Source organism: Chiloscyllium plagiosum, unplaced genomic scaffold (assembly GCF_037043375.1).
Source record: "Chiloscyllium plagiosum isolate Xiang-an unplaced genomic scaffold, Cpla_swu_hap1 HiC_scaffold_18, whole genome shotgun sequence".
Lineage (NCBI taxonomy): Eukaryota > Metazoa > Chordata > Chondrichthyes > Orectolobiformes > Hemiscylliidae > Chiloscyllium > Chiloscyllium plagiosum.
The window spans coordinates 78,949,839-78,971,094 of NW_028270156.1; the positions used below are offsets into that span (position 1 = coordinate 78,949,839).

Here is a 21,256-nt window from a genome sequence, read left to right on the forward strand (position 1 = left end):
GCAAGTTAAAATGCAGGATTCAAGGGTAGCAATGTCGGGACAACTTCAGGAGCCATGTGTTAGTGAGAGTAAGAATCGGAGAATTTGGCAGACGAATGCGTGGCTTGAGAGCTGGTCCAGGGATTCAGATTCTTGGATCATTAGGATCTCTTCTGGGATGGAGATGACCTGTACATCTTGAACTTGAACTGGAGGGGGACAATTATCCAGGTGGGAATATTTGCTAGAGCCACTTGCTCGGGTTTAAACTGGTGTGGCGGGGAGGGTGGGATCCAAAGCAGTAGGGAGATGAAAGAGAAGGTTGAAGATAGTAAGTAAAAGTTAATGAAAGCAAGTTAAATATTAAAGGCAGTGTTGGTACTCCTGCTATTAGACAGGGCAGGCAAGAGCACAACAGGAAGCAAGGGAAGTCTGCATTTATTTCAATGCAAGAGGCCTGACAGTCAAGGTAAATTAACTCAGGACATGGATGGCTACATGGAACTGGGATATTATAACTATCACAAAACATGGCTGAGGGAGGGACAGGATTGGCAGTTTAGTGTGCCGGGAAACAAATGCTATAGGAAGGGTAGAAAAAGAGGCAAGAGAGGAGGGAGAGTTGCATTTTTGATTTGGGAGAACATCACGGCAGTACTGAGAGAAGATACTGTTGAGGGCTTGTCCACTGAGTCTATCTGGGTAGAACTGAAAAATAAAAGGGGGGAGATCACTTTGACAGCATTGTATTGTAGGCCCGACCCCAACAGTCAGCAGGAGATTGAGTAGCAAATATGTCAGGAGATTGAGTAGCAAATATGTCAGGAGATCACAGGTATCTGCAAAAATAACTGGTATGTAATAGTGGGGGATTTTTAGCTTGCCCAGCATTGATTGGGACTGCCATATTGTTCAACGCTTGGATGGAGAGATGTTTGTTAAGCATATCCAGGAAGAATTTCTTTTGCAGTATGCAGATAACCCTACTAAAGACTGGGCAAACTTGACTTCGTCTTGGGAAATACAGCAGGGCAAGTGACGGAAGCATTAGTGAGGGAGCACTTTGGGACCAGTGACTATAATTCCGTTAGTTTGTAAAATAGCTATGGAAAAGGTTTGGTCCAGTCCACTGGTTCAAGTTCTAAATTAGGACAAGGCCAATTTTAATGGTGTTAGACAGGAACTTTCAAAAGTTGATTGGGAGAAGCTATTTGCAAGCAAAAGAATGTCTGTGAAGTGGGAAGTTTTCAAAAGTGAGTTAATGAGGATTCAGGGCCAGCATGTTCCTATTAGAGTGAATGGTGAGGCTGGCAGGAGTGGGGAACACTGACTGACTAGATTTATTGGGGCTCTGGTCAAGAAAGAGAAGGAGGCATATGACATGTATAGACAGCTGGAGTCAAATTAATTCCTTGAGGGTGTGGGCATACAACCAAAAAAAAAATCAAGAAGGGGACACAAGGTGGCTTTGGCAAATAAGTTAGAGGAGAATCTAAAGGTATTCTACAAGTTCCTACAAGTACATGAAGGGCAAAAGAGTAACTAGGGAGAGAAAGGACCTCTTAAAGATCAACAAGACCATCTATGTGCGGAGCCACAAGAGATGGGTGAAATCCTAAATGAATATTTCTCATCAGTATTTACCATCAAGCTAGTCAGCTTGGGAAATAAATAGTGAAGTCTTGAAGACACTCCTGTTTAGAGAATAGAAGGTGCTGGACATCTTAAAAAGCGCTAATCTTCATCAGATTCCTGGGACCTGATGAAGTGGGAGGCTAGGGAGGGGATTGCAGGATCCATAGCAGAGATATTGGTATCACCAACAGCCACAGGTGAAGTGCCTGAAGATTGGAGGGTGGCTAATGTTGTGCTATTATTAAAGAAAGGCTGTAGGGAAATGCTTGGGAACTACAAACTGATGAGCCTAACATCTGTGGTGGGTACGTTGTGAGAGGAGATTCTGAGAGACAGGATCTACAGGCATTTGGAGTCGCAAGGACTCATTTGGATAGTCAGCATGGCTTTGTGTCTGGGAAATTTGTGTCTCACGGATTTGATTGAGATTTTTAAAGGGCAGACTATGAAAATAGATGAGGGTAGTGCAGTAGACATTGTCTACATGGACTTAAGCAACATGGGTTGTTGAGTAAGGTTAAATCTCATGAGATCCAGGAAGAGTTAGCCAATTGCATACACACTTGGCTAGAAGGTAGAAGACAGAGGGTGGTGGTAGAGGGTTGTTTTTCAAAATGGAGGCCTGTGACCAGTGGTTTGCCACAGGGATGGGGTGCAGGGTCCACTGTTATTTGTACATTTATACAAATGATTTGGATGAGGATTTAGGAGATATGGTTAGTAAGTTTGCAGATGACACCACGATTAGTAGTATAGTGGACCGTGAAAAGATTATCTGGGAATACAGTGTAATCTTCATCAACTGATGATCTAGGCTGATGAATGTCAGATAGAGTTTAATTTAGATAAATGCAAGGTGTTGCACTTATGTAGGTAAAACCGGGGCAGGACTTACACAGTCAATGGGAGGGCCCTGGCAAGTGCTCTAGAACAAAGAGATCTCGAGGTACAGGTTCCTAGCTCCTCGAAAATGGAGTCACCTTGGAGTGACAGGGTGGTGAAGGCAGCTTTCGACATGCATGCTTTCATCAATCAGAGCTTTAGGGATGAAGGTTGGGACATCATGTTGCAGCTGTACAAGATGTTGGTGAGGCCACAGTTGGAGTTCTGGTCACGTGCTGTTCCAGAAAGGATATTATTGAACTGGAACGATTTACTAGGATGCTACCCAGACTGGAAGGTTTGAGTTAAAAGGAGAGGATGGATAGGCTGGGACTTTTCTTCCTGGAGCGTAGGAGACCTTATAGAGGTCTATAAAACCATGAGAGGCGTAGTTTAGGTGGATAGCCAACAACTTTTCTCCATGGTAGGCGAGTCTAAACCTAGAGGGTATAGGTTTAAGCTGAGAGGGAAGAGATACAAAAGAGTGTGGAGGGGTAATGTTTTCACACAGAAGGTGGTGAGTGTCTGGAATAGGCTGCCAGAGGTAGTGGTGGTGGCAAGTACAATTTTGTCATTGAAGAACCATTTGGACAGGAACATGAATGGGATAGGTATGGAGGGATATGGATCAAACGCAGGCAAATGGGACTAGATTAATTGTGAAAACTGGGTGCCATGGACAAGTTGGGCTAAAAGGCCTGTTTCCATGCTGTAAACCTTCATGAGCTATTCATGAGGAAGAGGGCCACTCAATCCTGACATCCATGAGGAATAAAGACATTTAATTCCCAACAGAAAGCTGGAATGCATAAGCTCAGTTCAGATCAGGGTGTTGGGCTGTCATTGAGAGCTGACCCTAGCTGTAAGGGTCAGAAGCCCCTTTCCCCAAGCTTCATCCTGGGATTCACAGTGGGCGGGGAGTCATTGATAACCCACTCCCACCCCTGACTCCTGGGATAAGATGGGGTAAAGACACATCTGAAAGATTCTCATTGGTGTATAATCAGATGAAAATAGATTCAAATACTGATATGAGTGAGGTTGTCTAAAAGTTTTGTCATGGAGATGGGTTCACAGTTAAACTCCAGGTGAGGAAAGGACTGGCAACACATAGTCCTCGTTAGCAAAATGGGTAATTTGGGGGACAAAAATATAAATTGGGAGTGAAACTCAGCAGATCTGGCAGCATCTGTTGCAAGAAAGCAGCGTTAATGTGTCGAGTCCAGTGACTCTTCGTCAGAACTGATAACAACTGGGAAAAAGTTTTTATTTATGCTGAAGATGTAGTGGAGTGGATGGAGAGGTGAGCTGTTAGGTGGAGACAGAGGTCAGAAACGGAGAGAGAGAGACGGGGAGAAGGGGAGAGACAGAGAGAGAGGTGGGGGGGGGGTGGGGAGAGAGTGAGTGAGAGAGAAAGAGAGAGGGGGTGAGACCGAGTGAGAGTGAGAGAGATATCAAAGGGGTTGTGAACAAGGAGACTATGGTGAACAGGCCAGACGAAGTGAAACTGAGAGTCGAGAGGAGGAGAGAATGAGCTGGCTGTGCTGAGAGCAGCTTATGTGATGACAAAGCCTAGGCTGAGGGGGTGGGTAAAGGACATGGTAAAAGGGGTACAGATCCTAAAATGATTGACCGCGATATGGAGTCCTGAAGGCTGCAGGGTCCCAAAGTGGAAAACGAGATGCTGTTCTTCCAGCTTGCACTTGGCCTCGCTCGAAAACTGCAGCAGGCCTGAGGCAGAGGTGCAGGCCGGCCAACATGGCATTGTGTCAAAATGGCAGGCAACAGGAAGCTCAGGGTCACTTTTGGTGGACGGAACGTAGGTGTCCTACATTTTGCTTCCCCAATATAGAGGAGACCGTATTGTGAACCGACACAGGGGGTCATTTCTGGCTGATGGGTGGCCAGAAGGCAGATATAACAGAAACAGAGAAAGATAACACCATAAAAGGAGTTGAACAAGAAGAATGGGAATGTTAAATTTGTAACTGCAAGCTCGGAGTCAGAACTCACCTCCATCGATACAAAATACCACGGTTCTGCCATGTTTCCCACCACACTCTGGCACCTCCTCATGTTGACTGGGCTGGGATAGCCTCTCAGCTTCTCGAGGGCTCCACTCTGCCAGGAGGAACACAAAGAAAAACATTCAGCCATACTGCGGCCACAGCAAAGAAATAAAAGGTCACGCCACGCAAACACACCGGTGTCATGGCCCAAACATCCAATGAGGATAGATTCTTCTAATGGCACCTTTTCTGGAGTGGCCTCTTTGCTGTCTCAGACACAGTCCGTCCCTTCTCCCAACAGCATCCCCCACACCCCGACCCCTGACACCATTGCCCCCTCTCTCCCTCAGCTCCTGAATTCACCTCTCCATGTTCTTACCAATGTGGTGGATCTGTTCCTTGATGACCTCGCACTCTATTGGCCATCGTGGGGCGAGCTGTGACCCCGAGGATGTGACCGCATAAAGACTGAGGGGTTCCCGAAGGCGAGGAACGTGTCTCCCGGCATGATAGGCAAACACCAGCTGTCTGGTCCTCAGTAACTTAGGCTCACTAAGGAAGGAATCTGGAATGTTCAAATGGAAACAGTGCTTTACACCCCTATCGTATTCCCATTACTGTTAGCACTGTCATCACCCTCCCATTCTGTCTGCCTATCTAGCTGTTAGATATGCAGACAGTCAGGCCCACACTGTCAGTGTGCAAATAGGTGTTCACAAATCAACTGTACACAGAGACTTGATCTGCAGTCAATGAACGCCCACAAACACACAAGATAAATCCCAGACAAACGTACTCCCTCACCCCAAACCGTTACAGGTATAAACTGCCCACCTTCCCTTAAACACACACACACACAATACCCAACTATTGTCAAAATGCAGACTCCATGGTGCACTGGAATTTTATCCCAACTATTCCTGGAGTTGTCACAAAGCTAAATAGAACATAGAACATGACAGTGCAGTACAGGCCCTTCAGCCCTCGATGTTGCACCGACCTGTGAAAGCAATCTGAAGCCTATCTAACCTACACCATTCCACTTTCACCCATATGTTTATCCGATGACCATATAAATGCCCGTAAAGGTGGCGAGTCCACTACTGTTGCTGGCAAAGCGTTCCATGCCCCTACTACTCTCTGAGTAAAGAGACTACCTCTGACATCTGTCTTATATCTATCACCCCTCAATTTGAAGATATGGCCCCATAAATACTTTTATTTAAGTTTGCAAAGTGCCCAAACCTGATCATGCTTCATAAGCTTTTTTGATCGATTTTAAGCATGAATGCGAGCAACCTGTCCAAATCTTCATCTGTGATCAAATCATCCAATTCCCAAAACCCTTTGCATCCTATCTTACTTATGTGTGGTAACAAGTGTGCTAAGGCTATGCCTTGCTTTTTCTTCTGTAAAGAAGTAACTCAGGTCCACATTTTTACTGCATTTTTACACTGGTCATAAAGCTCATTTTCAGGAAATCCGTGTGCAATCATACCCTGAAACACAGCCCGGTTTGCCAAAAGATAACTATTTCAACAGGATTCAGGTTCACGCTTTTATGAGAGCTTTCACTCATCTCCCCCCTCCCCTGCTGATTACTAGCTTTTCATATTTACATCCACCACCATTTCCATCATTCTGTTAGTTGTCAGTCATTCCTGCAGATCAAACAAGAAGTCAACAGCTCAAACTGTAAATGCAATTTTCATACATGAGCCCACCAAGCCACTCCCCAGTCACCCCCTGTTCTTCCATTCCCTCCTTGTCCCTCCACCTCCCCCTCACTCTGTATAATGTTGGGACCCCTCCCTCCCCCCTCACTCACAGTGTAATGTCGGGACGTCCTCCTCTCCTTCCTCCTGCTCGGTCGAACTCCTGCTGACCTCAGTCTGCCCTCTGCTCGGGGTTGATGGGGATTCTCCAATTGGCTTCATTCTCTCGGGTAGTTAGGGTCTGTCATCCGAACCAAGGACACAATGTCAGCCCCTTTCACGACACCCCTCCACCTCACTTCCACTGTCAATATCTCCACTGTCAGCACTATTTATTCCAACTACACCACCGCCACGTCCATATGTTCAGTCAACACCCCTCCAGCATCAATTCCTCCTCTCCCTCCATCATCAACTCCCCTTCCCCCTCCCCCACCACCATAACCCCACCTCTTCCTCCACCAGTAACTCTCCCTCTCCCCCACCAACACCCCCTCCACCATCAACTACTCCTCCCCCTCCACCATCAACTTCCCCTCCCCTCCATCATCAACCCTTCCCTCCCCTTCCACCATCAACCCCTCTCCACCATCAACCCTCCCCTCCCCCTCCACTATCAACTTCCCCTCCCCCTCCACCATCAAATTCCCCTCCCCCTCCATCAACTACTCCTCCCCCTTCCCCTCCAACATCACACCCCATCCCCCTCCACCATCAACTTCCCCTCCCCTCCATCATCAACCCTTCCCTCCCCTTCCACCATCAACCCCCCTCCACCATCAACCCTCCCCTCCCCCTCCACTATCAACTTCCCCTCCCCCTCCACCATCAAATTCCCCTCCCCCTCCATCAACTACTCCTCCCCCTCCCCCTCCAACATCACACCCCATCCCCCTCCACCATCAACTTCCCCTCCCCCTCCACCATCAACGCCTCCTTCACCATCAACTTCCCCTCCCCCTCCACCCCCAACTCCGCCTCCTTGTCCACCATCAACTTACCGTCCCCCACTAGCAACATCCCTTCCCCTTCCACTGTCAACTCTCAAATCCCCTCAACCAACTCGCCATCACCACCACAATCAACTTCCCCTCCCCCTCCACCATCAACTCCCCTCCACCTCCACCATCATCTGCCCCTCCTCCTCCACTATCAACTCATTTTCACTTTCCTCCATCACCACCCCCTCCACCGACCAAACTGCCTCCATTGTCATCTTCCTCTTGTTTACTCTGACACTGTCAGGATTTCGATCGGTCACTCTGACACTGCCAGTATCTAGATCGGTCACTCTGACACTGCCAGTATCTAGATCGGTCACTCTGACACTGCCAGTATTTGATCAGTCACACTGACACTGCCAGTATTTAGATCAGTCACTCTGATACTGTCAGTATTTAGATCGGTCTCTCTGACACTGTCAGTAATTAGATCAGTCACACTGACTCTGTCAATATTTAGATCGGTCGCTCTGACACTGTCAGCATTTTGATCAGTCACACTGACACTGCCAGTAATTGATCAGTCACTCTGACACTGCCAGTATCTAGATCGGTCACTCTGACACTGCCAGTATTTGATCAGTCACACTGACACTGCCAGTATTTAGATCAGTCACTCTGATACTGTCAGTATTTAGATCGGTCTCTCTGACACTGTCAGTAATTAGATCAGTCACACTGACTCTGTCAATATTTAGATCGGTCGCTCTGACACTGTCAGCATTTTGACCAGTCACACTGACACTGCCAGTATTTAGATCAGTCACTCTGATACTGTCAGTATTTAGATCGGTCTCTCTGACACTGTCAGTAATTAGATCAGTCACACTGACTCTGTCAATATTTAGATCGGTCGCTCTGACACTGTCAGCATTTTGATCAGTTACACTGACACTGCCAGTATTTGATCAATCACACTGACACTGCCAGTATTTAGATCAGTCACACTGACACTGTCAGCACTTAGATCAGTCACACTGACACTGCCAGTATTTGATCAATCACACTGACACTGCCAGTATTTAGATCAGTCACACTGACACTGTCAGTAGGTTGATCATTCACTCTGACACTGCCAGTATTTAGATTGGTCACTCTGATACTGTCAGTATTTAGATCGGTCACTCAGAACACAGATCGTAACACAGAATTTATAGCAAAGATTTGCAGTGTGATGTAACTGAAATTATACATTGAAGAATTGATTGTCTGTTAAGCCTTTCATCTGTTAGAATATAGTGATAGTTTCATTTCTTTCATGTGTAAGTCACAAAACCCTTTTTTTAAAGTTGCATTCTCAGGTTAGCTGTTAACAATGGTGATAGCTAGACAATATGTTGAAGCTGTTAGCCCCCTGTGTTCTCTGTCTATGACCTGATGTTTAGATTGATTCCAATCTAAAAAGTGAAATAACAGAGTTTTACATAAATTCATGCAGTTTTTGAGCTCAGAGTTCGACATGAATCTATGTGGTTTTTGAGCAAAGTGCAATGTAACTTTGTACCAAAAAAATTCACCACACACAATATATATGTGTGTATGTGGGTCTTTGTCTGTCTGTGTGTGTGTCTGTCTGGGGTGGGGGTTGTGAGTGTGAGAAAGTGTGTGTGTGTGTGTGTGTAGTGAGTGCAGAGTGTCTTAAGTCTGTGAGGGGGTGCATGTGTGGGAGTCTGTGTGTCTGTAAGGGTGTGGTGGGTGTCTGTGTGCGCGTCTGTGTGTACCTGTGTCCGTGTGTATGTGAGAGTGTGTGTGTGTAGGAATATCTGTGTGTGTGTGTGTAGTGCAATGGTGATCACCTGTAATGTGACATGAACCCAAGGTCCCGGTTGAGGCCCTCCCTATGGGTACCGAACTTAGCTATCAGCCTCTGCTCGGCCACTTTCCTCTGCTGCCTGTCCCGAAGTCCACCTTGGAGGATGGTCACCCGAAGGTCCGAGGCTGAATGTCCTGGACCACTGAAGTGTTCCCCGACTGGGAGGGAACCCTCCTGTCTGTTGATTGTTGTGCGGTTCCCATTCATCCGTTGTCGTAGCCTTTGTTCGGTTTCCCCAGTGTACCTCCGAAAGCTAGTGTGCTTCCAATTAAACCTGTTGGACTATAACCTGGTGTTGTGTGATTTTTAACTTAGTATTTAGATCGGTCACACTGACACTGTCGGTATTTAGATCAGTCACTCTGGCACTGCCAGTATTTAGATCGGTCACACTGACACTGTCGGTATTTAGATCAGTCACACTGACACTGCCAGTATTTAGATCGGTCACACTGACACTGTCGGTATTTAGATCAGTCACACTGACACTGCTAGTATTTAGATCAGTCACACTGACACTGCCAGTATTTAGATCGGTCACACTGACACTGTCAGTATTTAGATTGGTCACACTGACACTGTCGGTATTTAGATCAGTCACACTGACACTGCCAGTATTGACAGCAGTCACATTGACACTGCTAATATTTAGATCAGTCACTCTGACACTGTCCGTATTTAGATCGGTCACTCTGGCACTGCCAGTATTTAGATCTGTCAGTATTTAGATTAGTCACACTGACAGTCAGTATTTAGATCAGTCACACTGACGCTGTCAGTATTTAGATCGGTCACTCTGACACTGTCAGTATTTAGATCAGTCACCCTGACACTGCCAGTATTTAGATCAGTCACTCTGATACTGTCAGTATTTAGATCAGTCAATCTGACACTGTCAGTATTTAGATCGGTCACTCTGACACTGTCAGTATTTAGATCCGTCACACTGACACTGCCAGTATTTAGATCAGTCACACTGACACTGTCAGTATTTAGATCAGTCACACTGACACTGTCAGTATTTAGATCAGTCACACTGACAGTTTCTGTTTTTATATCAGTCACTCTGACACTGTCAGTATTTAGATCAGTCACACTGACACTGTTAGTATTTAGATCAGTCAAACTGACACTGCCAGTATTTTGATCGGTCACACTGACACTGTCAGTGTTTCGATCGGTCTTTCTGACACTGTCATCATTTAGATGGGTTACTTTGACACTGTCAGTATTTAGATCAGTCACACTGACACTGTTAGTATTTAGATCGGTCACTCTGACACTGTTAGTATTTAGATCGGTCGCTCTGACACTGTCAGTATTTAGATCGGTCGCTCTGACACTGCCAGTATTTAGATCAGTCACACTGACACTGCCAGTATTTAGATCAGTCACACTGACCCTGTCAGCACTTAGATCAGTCACACTGACACAGTCAGTAGGTTGATCATTCACTCTGACACTGTCAATATTTAGATCAGTCACTCTGACACTGTCAGCATTTTGATCAGTCACTCTGACACTGTCAATATTTAGATCAGTCACACTGACACTGTCAGTATTTAGATCGGTCACTCTGACACTGTCAGTATTTAGATCGGTCGCTCTGACACTGCCAGTATTTAGATCAGTCACACTGACACTGCCAGTATTTAGATCAGTCACACTGACCCTGTCAGCACTTAGATCAGTCACACTGACACAGTCAGTAGGTTGATCATTCACTCTGACACTGTCAATATTTAGATCAGTCACTCTGACACTGTCAGCATTTTGATCAGTCACTCTGACACTGTCAATATTTAGATCAGTCACACTGACACTGTCAGTATTTAGATCGGTCACTCTGACACTGTCAGTATTTAGATCGGTCACTCTGACACTGTCAGTATTTAGATCGGTCACTCTGACACTGCCAGTACTTAGATCAGTCACACTGACACTGTCAGTAGGTTGATCATTCACTCTGATACTGTCAGTATTTAGATCGGTCACTCTGACACTGCCAGTATTTAGATCGGTCACTCTGACACTGCCAGTATTTAGATCAGTCACACTGACCCTGTCAGCACTTAGATCAGTCACACTGACACAGTCAGTAGGTTGATCATTCACTCTGACACTGCCAGTACTTAGATCGGTCACTCTGACACTGTCAGTATTGAGATCAGTCCCACTGACACAGACAGTATTCAGATCAGTCACACTGACACAGACAGTATTGTGATCAGTCAGTCATTCTGATACTGTCTGTATTTACATCGTTAAAAATCACACAACACCAGGTTATAGTCCAACAGGTTTAATTGGAAGCACACTAGCTTTCGGAGCGACGCTCCTTCATCAGGTGATTGTGGAGGGCTCGATCGTAACACTGAGTTAATCTGACACTGTCAGGATTTAGATCAGTCACTCTGACACTGCCAGTATTTAGATCAGTCACTCTGACACTGCCGGACACTGTCTCTCACATACAACCCAGTGGTTGTTTTTGCCCTCTGGTAGTTTTGTCTTCATTTTTATTAAAAAAAAGTCCTCTCTCCTTCCAACTTTGAGCTTTACAACAGTATTACCACCCCTTTTAATGAACTCCTCCCCTTTAAATTAAAACAAACTGAATGCCCTCACCTTGAAGTTCCAGACTCTGGCAATACCTGGATACATAGCCCACCTACAAAAGGAGAACAGTTTGAAGATCAGAGCATACAGAATTGACCAGCCTCTCAGCGTCCCTCCCTCAGAAGGACAGAAGTGGAGGCACTCCCTGATCATTCTATTTCGAACTGCACTGGCCCTGACACAGTGACTGATACTCAAATGCGACAAGACCTGGACAATATCCAGGCTTGGGCTGACTAACATTTGCACCGCCCAGATGCTGGGCAATCACCATCTCCAATAAGAGATTTTTCAATCACTGCCCCTTCTGGTGTATGCTTCTGAAAGAATTAATACTCAGGAGTGCCCGAACCTGCCTTCTTGAACCAACGCAGTTCTCATGTGATATAGTCAACGCACAGTACTATTAAGGAAGAGTGTATTTTTCATTCATTCATGGGATGTGGACGTCACTGGCTGAGTCAGTATTTCTTGTCCATCCCCAATTACCCTGGAGAAGGAGGTAGTGAGTTGAAGTTACCAAAGTGTTGGACATCCACAGTTAGTGAGTTCCAGATTTTAACCCAGAATTATAGAATTGTTCCCATGCAGGAGGCCATTTGGCTGATTGTGCAAATTCAATTACCTTGTGCCAATCTCCTGCCATTTCCCCACATCCCTGCACACCCTTTCGAAAACAATAATCATCCTATACCTTCCTGATGCCTCAATTGATCCTGCCTCCACCACATTTCCAAGCAATGCATTCCAGACCCTAACGGAAAATGGCTTTCCTCATTACAAACCTCCTTCAGGCACACACCCCTGGAGCAGGTGGAACTTGAACTTGGGGCTCCTAACTCAGAGTCAGGGACATTACCACCGCACCACAAGAGCCCTCAACCTCACTTCAACTCTTAAAGTAAGAAATGTTGTCAGGTTAAACAGCCACCAGTGAGTAACTGTAATAGAAACAAAATTAAACGATTAACAGATAGTTATAGAAATTCAACAGAAGCTTATCAAATTAAAATGACATCATCTGGTCCAATGACGCACTCCGACCCCTGCAGTGCCCATCAGACTTGAAAAGCCTCAACCGTGCTCCTGAGCGCAGACGTTACCAGAAAAGAAGGGATGACGAGACCCTGCATGGCTCACAGTCTGGACCAGGCCGAGGAGTAGACCCACAAGAAGGCTTGTAGACATGTCTCCCCTCATTACTTTCTACCCTCTGCACCGGGTGTCTGTAGATCAGGAGCGTGGGGCTGAAATGCAGCCAAAATTTAGGGAGTAACACCTTCAAAAAACTAAAAAGGAGCACTTGACCATCTCTGCCAGGCCACAAAAATTACTCATGGCTTGGCACCCAGTGAAATTAGCTGAAATGTGTTGTTGGAAAAGCGCAGCAGGTCAGGCAGCATCCAGGGAACAGGAGAATCGACGTTTCGGGCATAAGCCCTTCTTCAGGAATGAGGAAAGTTTGTCCAGCAGGCTAAGATAAAAGGTAGGGAGGAGGGACTTGGGGGAGGGGCGTTGGGAATGTGATAGGTGGAAAGAGGTCAAGGTGAGGGTGATAGGTCAGACTGGGGTGGGGGCGGAGAGGTCGGGAAGAAGATTGCAGGTTAGGAAGGCGGTGCTGAATTTGATGGATTTGACTGAGACAGGGTGGGGGGAGGGGAAATGAGGAAACTGGTGAAATCCGAGTTCATCCCTTGTGGTTGGAGGGTTCCTAGGCGGAAGATGAGGCGTTCTTCCTCCAACCGTCGTTTTGTTGTGGTCTGACGATGGAGGAGTCCAAAGACCTGCATATCCTTGGTGGAGTGGGAGGGGGAATTGAAATGTTGAGCTACAGGGTGGTTGGGTTGGTTGGTCCGGGTGTCCCAGAGGTGTTCTCTGAAACGCTCCGCAAGTAGCCGGCCTGTCTCCCCAATATAGAGGAGGCCACATCGGGTGCAGAGGATGCAATAGATGATATGTGTGGAGGTGCAGGTGAATCTGTGGCGGATATGGAAGTTTCCTTTGGGGCCTTGGAGGGAGGTGAGGGGGGAGGTGTGGGCGCAAGTCTTGCACCTCCTGCGGTTGCAGGGGAAGGTGCCGGGAGTGGAGGTTGGGTTGGTGGAGGGTGTGGATCTGACGAGGGAGTCACGGAGGGAGTGGTCTTTACGGAATGCTGATAGGGGAGGGGAGGGAAATATATCCTTGGTGGTGGGGTCCGTTTGGAGGTAGCGGAAATGACGGCGGATGATGCGCTGTACATGGAGATTGGTGGGGTGGTAGGTGAGGACCAGTGGGGTTCTGTCCTGGTGGCGGTTGGAGGGGCGGGGTTCAAGGGCGGAGGAGCGGGAAGTGGAAGAAATGCAGTGGAGGGCATCGTCGACCACGTCGGGGGGGAAATTGCGGTCCTTGAAGAAGGAGGCCATCTGGGTTGTGCGTTTTTGGAACTGGTCCTCCTGGGAGGACCAGTTCTCCTGGTCCTCCTGGTCCCAGTGAAATTACTCAAACTATGGTTGCACAGCACTCTTCATCCTAGAGCCCCGATGTAAGAGGGGAGTTGTAGAGGGCCCTCCACTGGGGATCACTACCACCAGAGGGCAAAACATTATGCCAAGGTGCGTCTGGGCTGCGGGCGAAGGTGGTGAAGTGGAGAGTGTGACATTTTGGCTTGGGCTCAGGCAGAATCTATTAAAATAAAGCAAGATCTGGCCAAAATAGACTGGGAACTGCTATTTGAGGGTATACCTACAGCAGAACAAGGGGGAGGCATTCAGAAAGGAAAGTGCATGCTCAACATGTTCCCTTTAGGGTTAAATACAGGAGCAACAGTGGCTCAGTGGTTAGTACTGCTGCCTCACAGCACCAGGGTCTCAGGTTCGATTCCAGCCTCAGGCGACTGTCTGTTTGGAGTTTGCACATTCTCCCCATGTCTGCGTGGGTTTCCTCTGGGTGCTCCGGTTTCCTCCCGCAGGTCAGGTGAATTGGCCATGCTAAATTGTCTATAATGTTAGGTGCATCATTCAGGGGATAATGGCTGGGTTACTCTTCGGAAGGTCGGTGTGGACTGGTTGGGCCGAAGGGCCTGTTTCCACACTGTAGGGAATCTAATCTAATCTAAAGCAAACCCAGAGAATGCTGGATGTCGATTAAATATTCAGGACTAGTTATAAAGGAAAAGAGAGACGTATGAAGGTATGGAGTGAGCAAAACAATGGTGATCCCAGAGGAGTGTAGGAAATGCAGGAGGGATTGTAAGAAAGTGCAGTACTCAGGAGTGAAGCTAGCAAATTAGGCTAGAAGATTGGGTCTGGGTGGGTTACTCTTTGGAGGGTTAGTGTGGACTCATTGGGCCAAATGGCCTGTTTCCACACTGTAGGGATTCTATGATTCTGTGAAAGTTTAGGGTGTCGGTTTGCTCGCTGAGCTGTAGGTTTGATATCCACAGCTCTGTGAAAGTAATTAGGAGAGCAAAGAGGGGACTGAGAAAATGGTGCTGAAAATGTGTTGCTGGAAAAGCGCAGCAGGTCAGGCAGCATCCAAGGAACAGGAGAATCGATGTTTCGGGGCATAAGCCATTCCTGAAGAAGGGCTTATGCCCGAAACGTCGATTCTCCTGTTCCTTGGATGCTGCCTGACCTGCTGCGCTTTTCCAGCAACACATTTTCAGCTCTGATCTCCAGCTTCTGCAGCCCTCACTTTCTCACTGAGAAAATGGTGGTAAGCAAGATTATGGAGAATCCAAAGATATTCTACCACTATATCAAGAGATAAAAAAAAACAGAGAAAGGATAGAGTCTATTAGGAACCAAGAGGGTAAATGTGTGTGAGAAGCTGGAGGACATTGGTAAGGTGTTCAATGAATACTTCACATCTGTCTTTACTTGGGAGGGGGATGATGCAAGTACAGAATTTGAGAATATGGACTGTGAAGACCTTGAGAATGCTAATATAAGATGTGGGGAGGTATTGGAGGTTTTGGTGAACTTAGAAGTAGATAAATCCCCAGGTCCAGATGAGTTGTATCCCAGGCTGCTGTGGGAGATGAGAGAGGAAATTACAGGGATCCTGCCCAAATGTTCAAATCATCTCTGGCCACAGGGAAGGTGCCAGGAGGACTGGAAGATAGCTAACGTAGTTCCACTTTACAAGGATGGTAAAGATAGACAAAGGAACTATGGACTAGAGAGAACAGGCAAGGCCAGGTTAATGAACATGGCAGTACTTGCAGTCTGAAATGTGGTTATTTTAATGCAAGGGTTGTAACAGATGAAGAAGGGCTTATGCCCGAAACGTCGATTCTCCTGTTCCTTGGATGCTGCCTGACCTGCTGCGCTTTTCCAGCAACACATTTTCAGCTCTGATCTCCAGCATCTGCAGCCCTCACCTTGTAACAGATGAGCTTACAGCCCACATTAATACATGGGACTACAATGTGGCAGCCATTACAAAAACTTGGTCGGAGAAGGGCAGGGCTAGCAGCTCAATGTTCCAGGGTTTAGATGTTTCAGAAGCGATCGAGAAGGATATGAAGGGGTGGGAACTGCATTACTGATAAGGAGGAATATCACAGCTCTGCTAGGAGGACATCTTGGAGGTCTTATCAGAGATGCTATCACTATGATGACTTCCCAATAGTCAGCAGGAGATACAGGAACAGAAATGTAAGCTGATCATGTAAAATCAACAGGGCTGTTGTAGTAGGTGATTTTGACTTCCCAATCATTGACTAGGACTGCTTTAGTGCCGAGAGCTTGGATGGTGCAGAATCTACTAAGTGCATCCAGGAAGGTTTCTTGAAACAATATGCAGACACTGAAATGAGAGAAAGGGCAATAGTAGACCTTGTATCAAGGAATGATCCTGACCAGGTAATTGAAGTTTCAATAGGGGAGCATTTTAGGAACAATGATCATAACTTCATAAGTTATGGAACAGGGTAAGACTGGTCTCCGGGTGAAAATGCTAAATTGGGGGAAGGCTAATTACAACAGTATTAGACAGGAACCGGAAAAATTGGATACGGGGCAACTGCTTGAAGGTAAATCCAAATCTGGGAGTCTTTTAAGGTCAGTTGGTCAAGGTTCAGGACATGCATGTTCCTGCGAGAATGAAAAATAAGGATGGCAAGATTTGGGAACTTTATATGATGAGAGAAATGGAAAGGTTAGTCAAAAAGGAAAAGAAAGCATATCTAAGGTTTAGGGAGCAGAAGACAAACAAGGCCTTTGAGGATTGTAAAGGAAGCAGAAAAGAACTTTAAGAGTGCTAGGAGGGAGCATGAAATGTCCTTGACATGTAGAATTAAGGAGAATCCTAAGGTATTATATATATATATGTTAAAGGTACTGCAGTAGCTCAGTAAAGGAGGGAATTTATACATGGAACCAGAGGAGGTGAGTGAGTACCTTAATGAGTGCTTTGCATTGGTATTCAGCAAGGTGAAGGACATGGATATTGGTAAGATTCAGGAGGGACTTGTTGATACTCTAAGGTATGTTGATATCAAGGAAGTGGAGGTGTCTTGAAAAACCTTAAGGTAGATACATCCCCCAGGCCTCATGGGATCTATCCTAGAATACTGAAGGAGGCAAAGGAGGAAGGTGCAAGGTTACAGGAGGAGCAAAACAGACTCAATGGGCCAAAGGGTCTCTTCTGTCCAGTATGATTCTTTGATGGTTTGATTCGATGATTTCATCAGATTGAGGGGGGCTTCCTACAGCTTCAATATTAATTATTTCAGAATCATTACTCCTACAATGGTGTTGTACAATACATTAGCCTCTAATTTGATTGGTAAATATAGTCATTGTGTGCTATAACTTCTAAAGTGATTAGAAGTTGCTTGATCCTATCTAAAGTAATTTGTTGGCCCAGGTTCCAGCAGCGTTCTCAAGTGGGTTCTTTGAGCTCAATCAGGTGCAAGTTCATAACTCTTTGAAAATGGTGCCACCTGCAGACAGGGTGGTGAAGGTGGCATTTGACACACTTGCCTTCATCGGTCAGAGCATTGAGTAAAGGAGTTGGAACATTAAGCTATGGCTGTACAAGACATTGATAAGGCCACATGTGGAGTACTGCATACAATCCTGGTCACCCTGCTATAGGAAGGATGTTACTAAATTCGAAAGGGTGCAAAGAAAATTTACATGGATGTTACTGAGATTGGATGACACGAAGTGCTCAAGTTGCATTGAAGTCTATTTTATGCTGATGATTACGTCCCTGTTTTGTGCATTCACAGTCTGTCATAAATATGGCAAATTATATTGTGATCAGGAGCCTTCTGGTCAACTGTATATACAATGAACAGGTTAGGATAGGGGAGAATACGCCTGGAGCCAGGCAGACTCAGCCCTAGCTCCAAATGTGTCTGGACTTCAGTGTATGTTACTGAAAGCAGATCCCATTCCTTAGCAGAATGAGACTTAACCATTTTCCCGCATATTACACGGTTGACTCCTTCTCATGTGCTAGGCATTGTTCTCGGGAATATTTCGACAGCAGACACAATCTCAAGAGGTAATCTGTTAAAACAACAGCATCCAAATAGTGTTCTAGATGTGGTCAGCAATCTGGATTCATCTTCTAGAAGAAATGGTCAGTATCTACTCTCTGTTTGGTAAAGATTAGATTCCCCACAGTACAGAAACAAGTCCACACCGACCCTCCGAAGAGTAACCCTATCCTATATTTACCTCTGACTAATGCACCTAACACTATGGGCAATTTAGCATGACCAATTCACCTGACCTACACATCTTTTGTGATTGTGAGAGGAAACCAGAATACCCAGAGAAAAACCACACAGGCACAGGGAGAATGTGCAAACTCCACACAGACAGTCACCCAAAGTGGGAATTGAACCCGGGTCCCTGGTGCTGTGAGGCAACAGTGCTAACCACTGAGCCACCGTGCTGTAAAGACAGTCTGCTTCAACAGTGTTGCCAGATGTTCCGCTTTGATATCTGGATGGATCTTAGATTTCACTACTTTGATTCCCGAAGTTAAACCCACAACAATTCTCACACTGTTTATTGTTTCTGGGACCATAATCATAATTGAAAACCGTCAAATTAGTGCGGTAATTGGAGAGATAATTTCTGTCACCCTCACCTCACCTCTGGAATCAAGCTCTTTTGACAGGTTTGAGCCAAAAGCTGACATGATGGACAGGAGCTGAGATGCCCTGGCAGAACCCAAACTGGGCGTCACTGAGCAGGTTATTGCTAGGCAGGTGCTGCTTCATAGCTCTGTTGACTCCTTCCATCACTTTACTGATGATCGAGAGTAGACTGATGGAGCTGGAATTGGCCTGGCTGGATTTGTCTAGCCTTTTGTGGATAGGACATACTTGGATAATTTTCTACATTGCCGGATAGATGCTAGTGCTGTAACTGTACTGGAATAGTTAGGCTAGGGGAATGGCAAGTTCTGGAGCAGAAGTCTTCAGTACTATTGCCAGAATGTTGTCAGGGCTCACAGCCTTTGCTGTATCCAGTCCCTCCAACTATTTTTTGATATCACATTGAGTGAAAAAAATTGGCTGAAGGTTGCTAAGTTAAAACATTGCCCGTTGATTGGAAGCTGGATTAAAGAATATGACGCTTTATGTCAGTTTCAGAATTTCCAGTTCACAGGATCCAGTGCCTGCTCTTCACAACAGACACAATCCCTTTACACGTCTATCCCCCATCAAGATGGTATCAGGACTCTCCATTTTTTCCCAGGGAAAAGGCCAGAACCATGCCCATCCACTGCCACTCTCCACCGCCTGATCTAGCTTGTCCTTACTGGAAATAAATTCTGCTTTAACTCCTCTCAGTTTCTTCACATCAAAGTTGTGGCGATTGGTATCCTCAGAGACTCCAGTGAAGCCTGTCTCTTGATGGGATATGTGGAACATACCTTGTTTCCGTCCTACTCGGGTCCCTCCTCACAACTCTTTTCTCCAGTACATTGATGACATCATCAGTGCTGTTTCCCCTTTGGTTTGGAATTGGGAAATGTGTCAATTTCACTTCCAATTTCCATCCTCCATTCACCTTCAACTGGTCCATCTCTGACTCCTCTCTCCCCATTCCTCGACATCTCTATTTCCGTTTCTGGGGATAGGCTGGCCGCTGATATTCCCTACAAATCCATTGATTCCCACAGTTAGCTGGTCTATGCATCCTCACGCCCTGCTTCCTGTGAAGACTCCATTCCATTCTCCCAATGCTTCTGCCATCGACGGGTTTGTTTTGATGATGCCATCTTCTGCAGAGGTCCTCAGAAATATCCATCTTTTACTTCAAATCAAGGATTCCCACCCACTGGATGGGTCTCTCAACTGTATCCAACACATTTCCCACATTTCTGCCCTCACCCCTTCCCTCTCCCTCCTACAAAACCAATAAGGTGCCCTGGTGCTTGCTGGCCATCTCATCAGCATCTGCATCCAAATGACCATTTCTGTCACCTCCATTGGAATGCCGCCGCCAGACACATATTCCCCTCCTTTCCCTTATCAGCATTCTGCAGGGACTGTTCCTTCCAGGGCACTCTTTATCCACTCCCAAGACCTCTGCATACCCATAGTACCTTCCCATGCAATTGCAAATGGTGTAATACCTGCCTGTTTACATCCTTCCTCCTTGTTATCCAAGGCTCCACACACACTATCCAGGTTAAGTAGTAATTTACTGAAAATGTGTTGCTGGAAAAGCGCAGCAGGTCAGGCAGCATCTAAGGAACAGGAGAATCGACGTTTCGGGCATATGCCCTCTTCAGGAATGAGGAAAGTGTGTCCAGCAGGCTAAGATAAAAGGTAGGGAGGAGAGACTTGGGGGAGGGGCGTTGGAAATGCAATAGGTGGAAGGAGGTCAAGGTGAGGGTGATAGGCTGGAGTGGGGGTGGGGGCGGAGAGGTCAGGAAGAAGATTGCAGGTTAGGAAGGCGGTGCTGAGTTTGAGGGATTTGACTGAGACAAGGTGGGGGGAGGGGAAATGAGGAAACTGGAGAAATCTGAGTTCATCCCTTGTGGTTGGAGGGTTCCTAGGCGGAAGATGAGGCGCTCTTCCCCCAACCGTCGTGTTGCTATGGTCTGGCGATGGAGGAGTCCAAGGACCTGCATATCCTTGGTGGAGTGGGAGGGGGTGTTGAAGTGTTGAGCCACGGGGTGGTTGGGTTGGTTGGTCCGGGTGTCCCAGAGGTGTTCTCACCGGACCAACCAACCCAACCACCCCGTGGCTCAACACTTCAACTCCCCCTCCCACTCCATCAAGGACATGCAGGTCCTTGGACTCCTCCATCACCAGACCATAGCAACATGACGGTTGGAGGAAGAGCACCTCATCTTCCGCCTAGGAACCCTCCAACCACAAGGGATGAATTCAGATTTCTCCAGTTTCCTCATTGCCCCTCCCCCCACTTGTCTCAGTTAAATCCCTCGAACTCAGCACCGCCTTCCTAACCTGCAATCTTCTTCCTGACCTCTCCGCCCCCACCCCACTCCGGCCTATCACCCTCACCTTGACCTCCTTCCACCTATCGCATTTCCAACACCCCTCCCCCAAGTCCCTCCTCCCTACCTTTTATCTTAGCCTGCTGGGCACATTTTCCTCATTCCTGAAGAAGGGCTTATGCCCAA

At 46.6% G+C, this 21,256-nt stretch overlaps 1 protein-coding gene across 3 annotated transcripts in view; it reads right to left on the reverse strand.

The window, feature by feature from the left end:
* The window catches only part of LOC122558131 (cytosolic carboxypeptidase 2), a 91,719-nt gene that overhangs the window by 55,376 nt on the left and 15,087 nt on the right, over positions 1 to 21,256 (reverse strand). For all 3 annotated transcript variants that reach the window (XM_087996826.1, XM_087996827.1, XM_087996825.1), the window contains exons 2-5: positions 11,663 to 11,705; positions 6,334 to 6,461; positions 4,885 to 5,070; positions 4,510 to 4,617 (exon numbers count right to left, since the gene is read on the reverse strand). In XM_087996826.1, coding sequence (XP_087852952.1) covers positions 4,510 to 4,617; positions 4,885 to 5,070; positions 6,334 to 6,442 — 403 coding nt within the window. In that variant the 5' untranslated portion in view covers positions 6,443 to 6,461; positions 11,663 to 11,705. The remainder of the gene's footprint in view (positions 1 to 4,509; positions 4,618 to 4,884; positions 5,071 to 6,333; positions 6,462 to 11,662; positions 11,706 to 21,256) is intronic.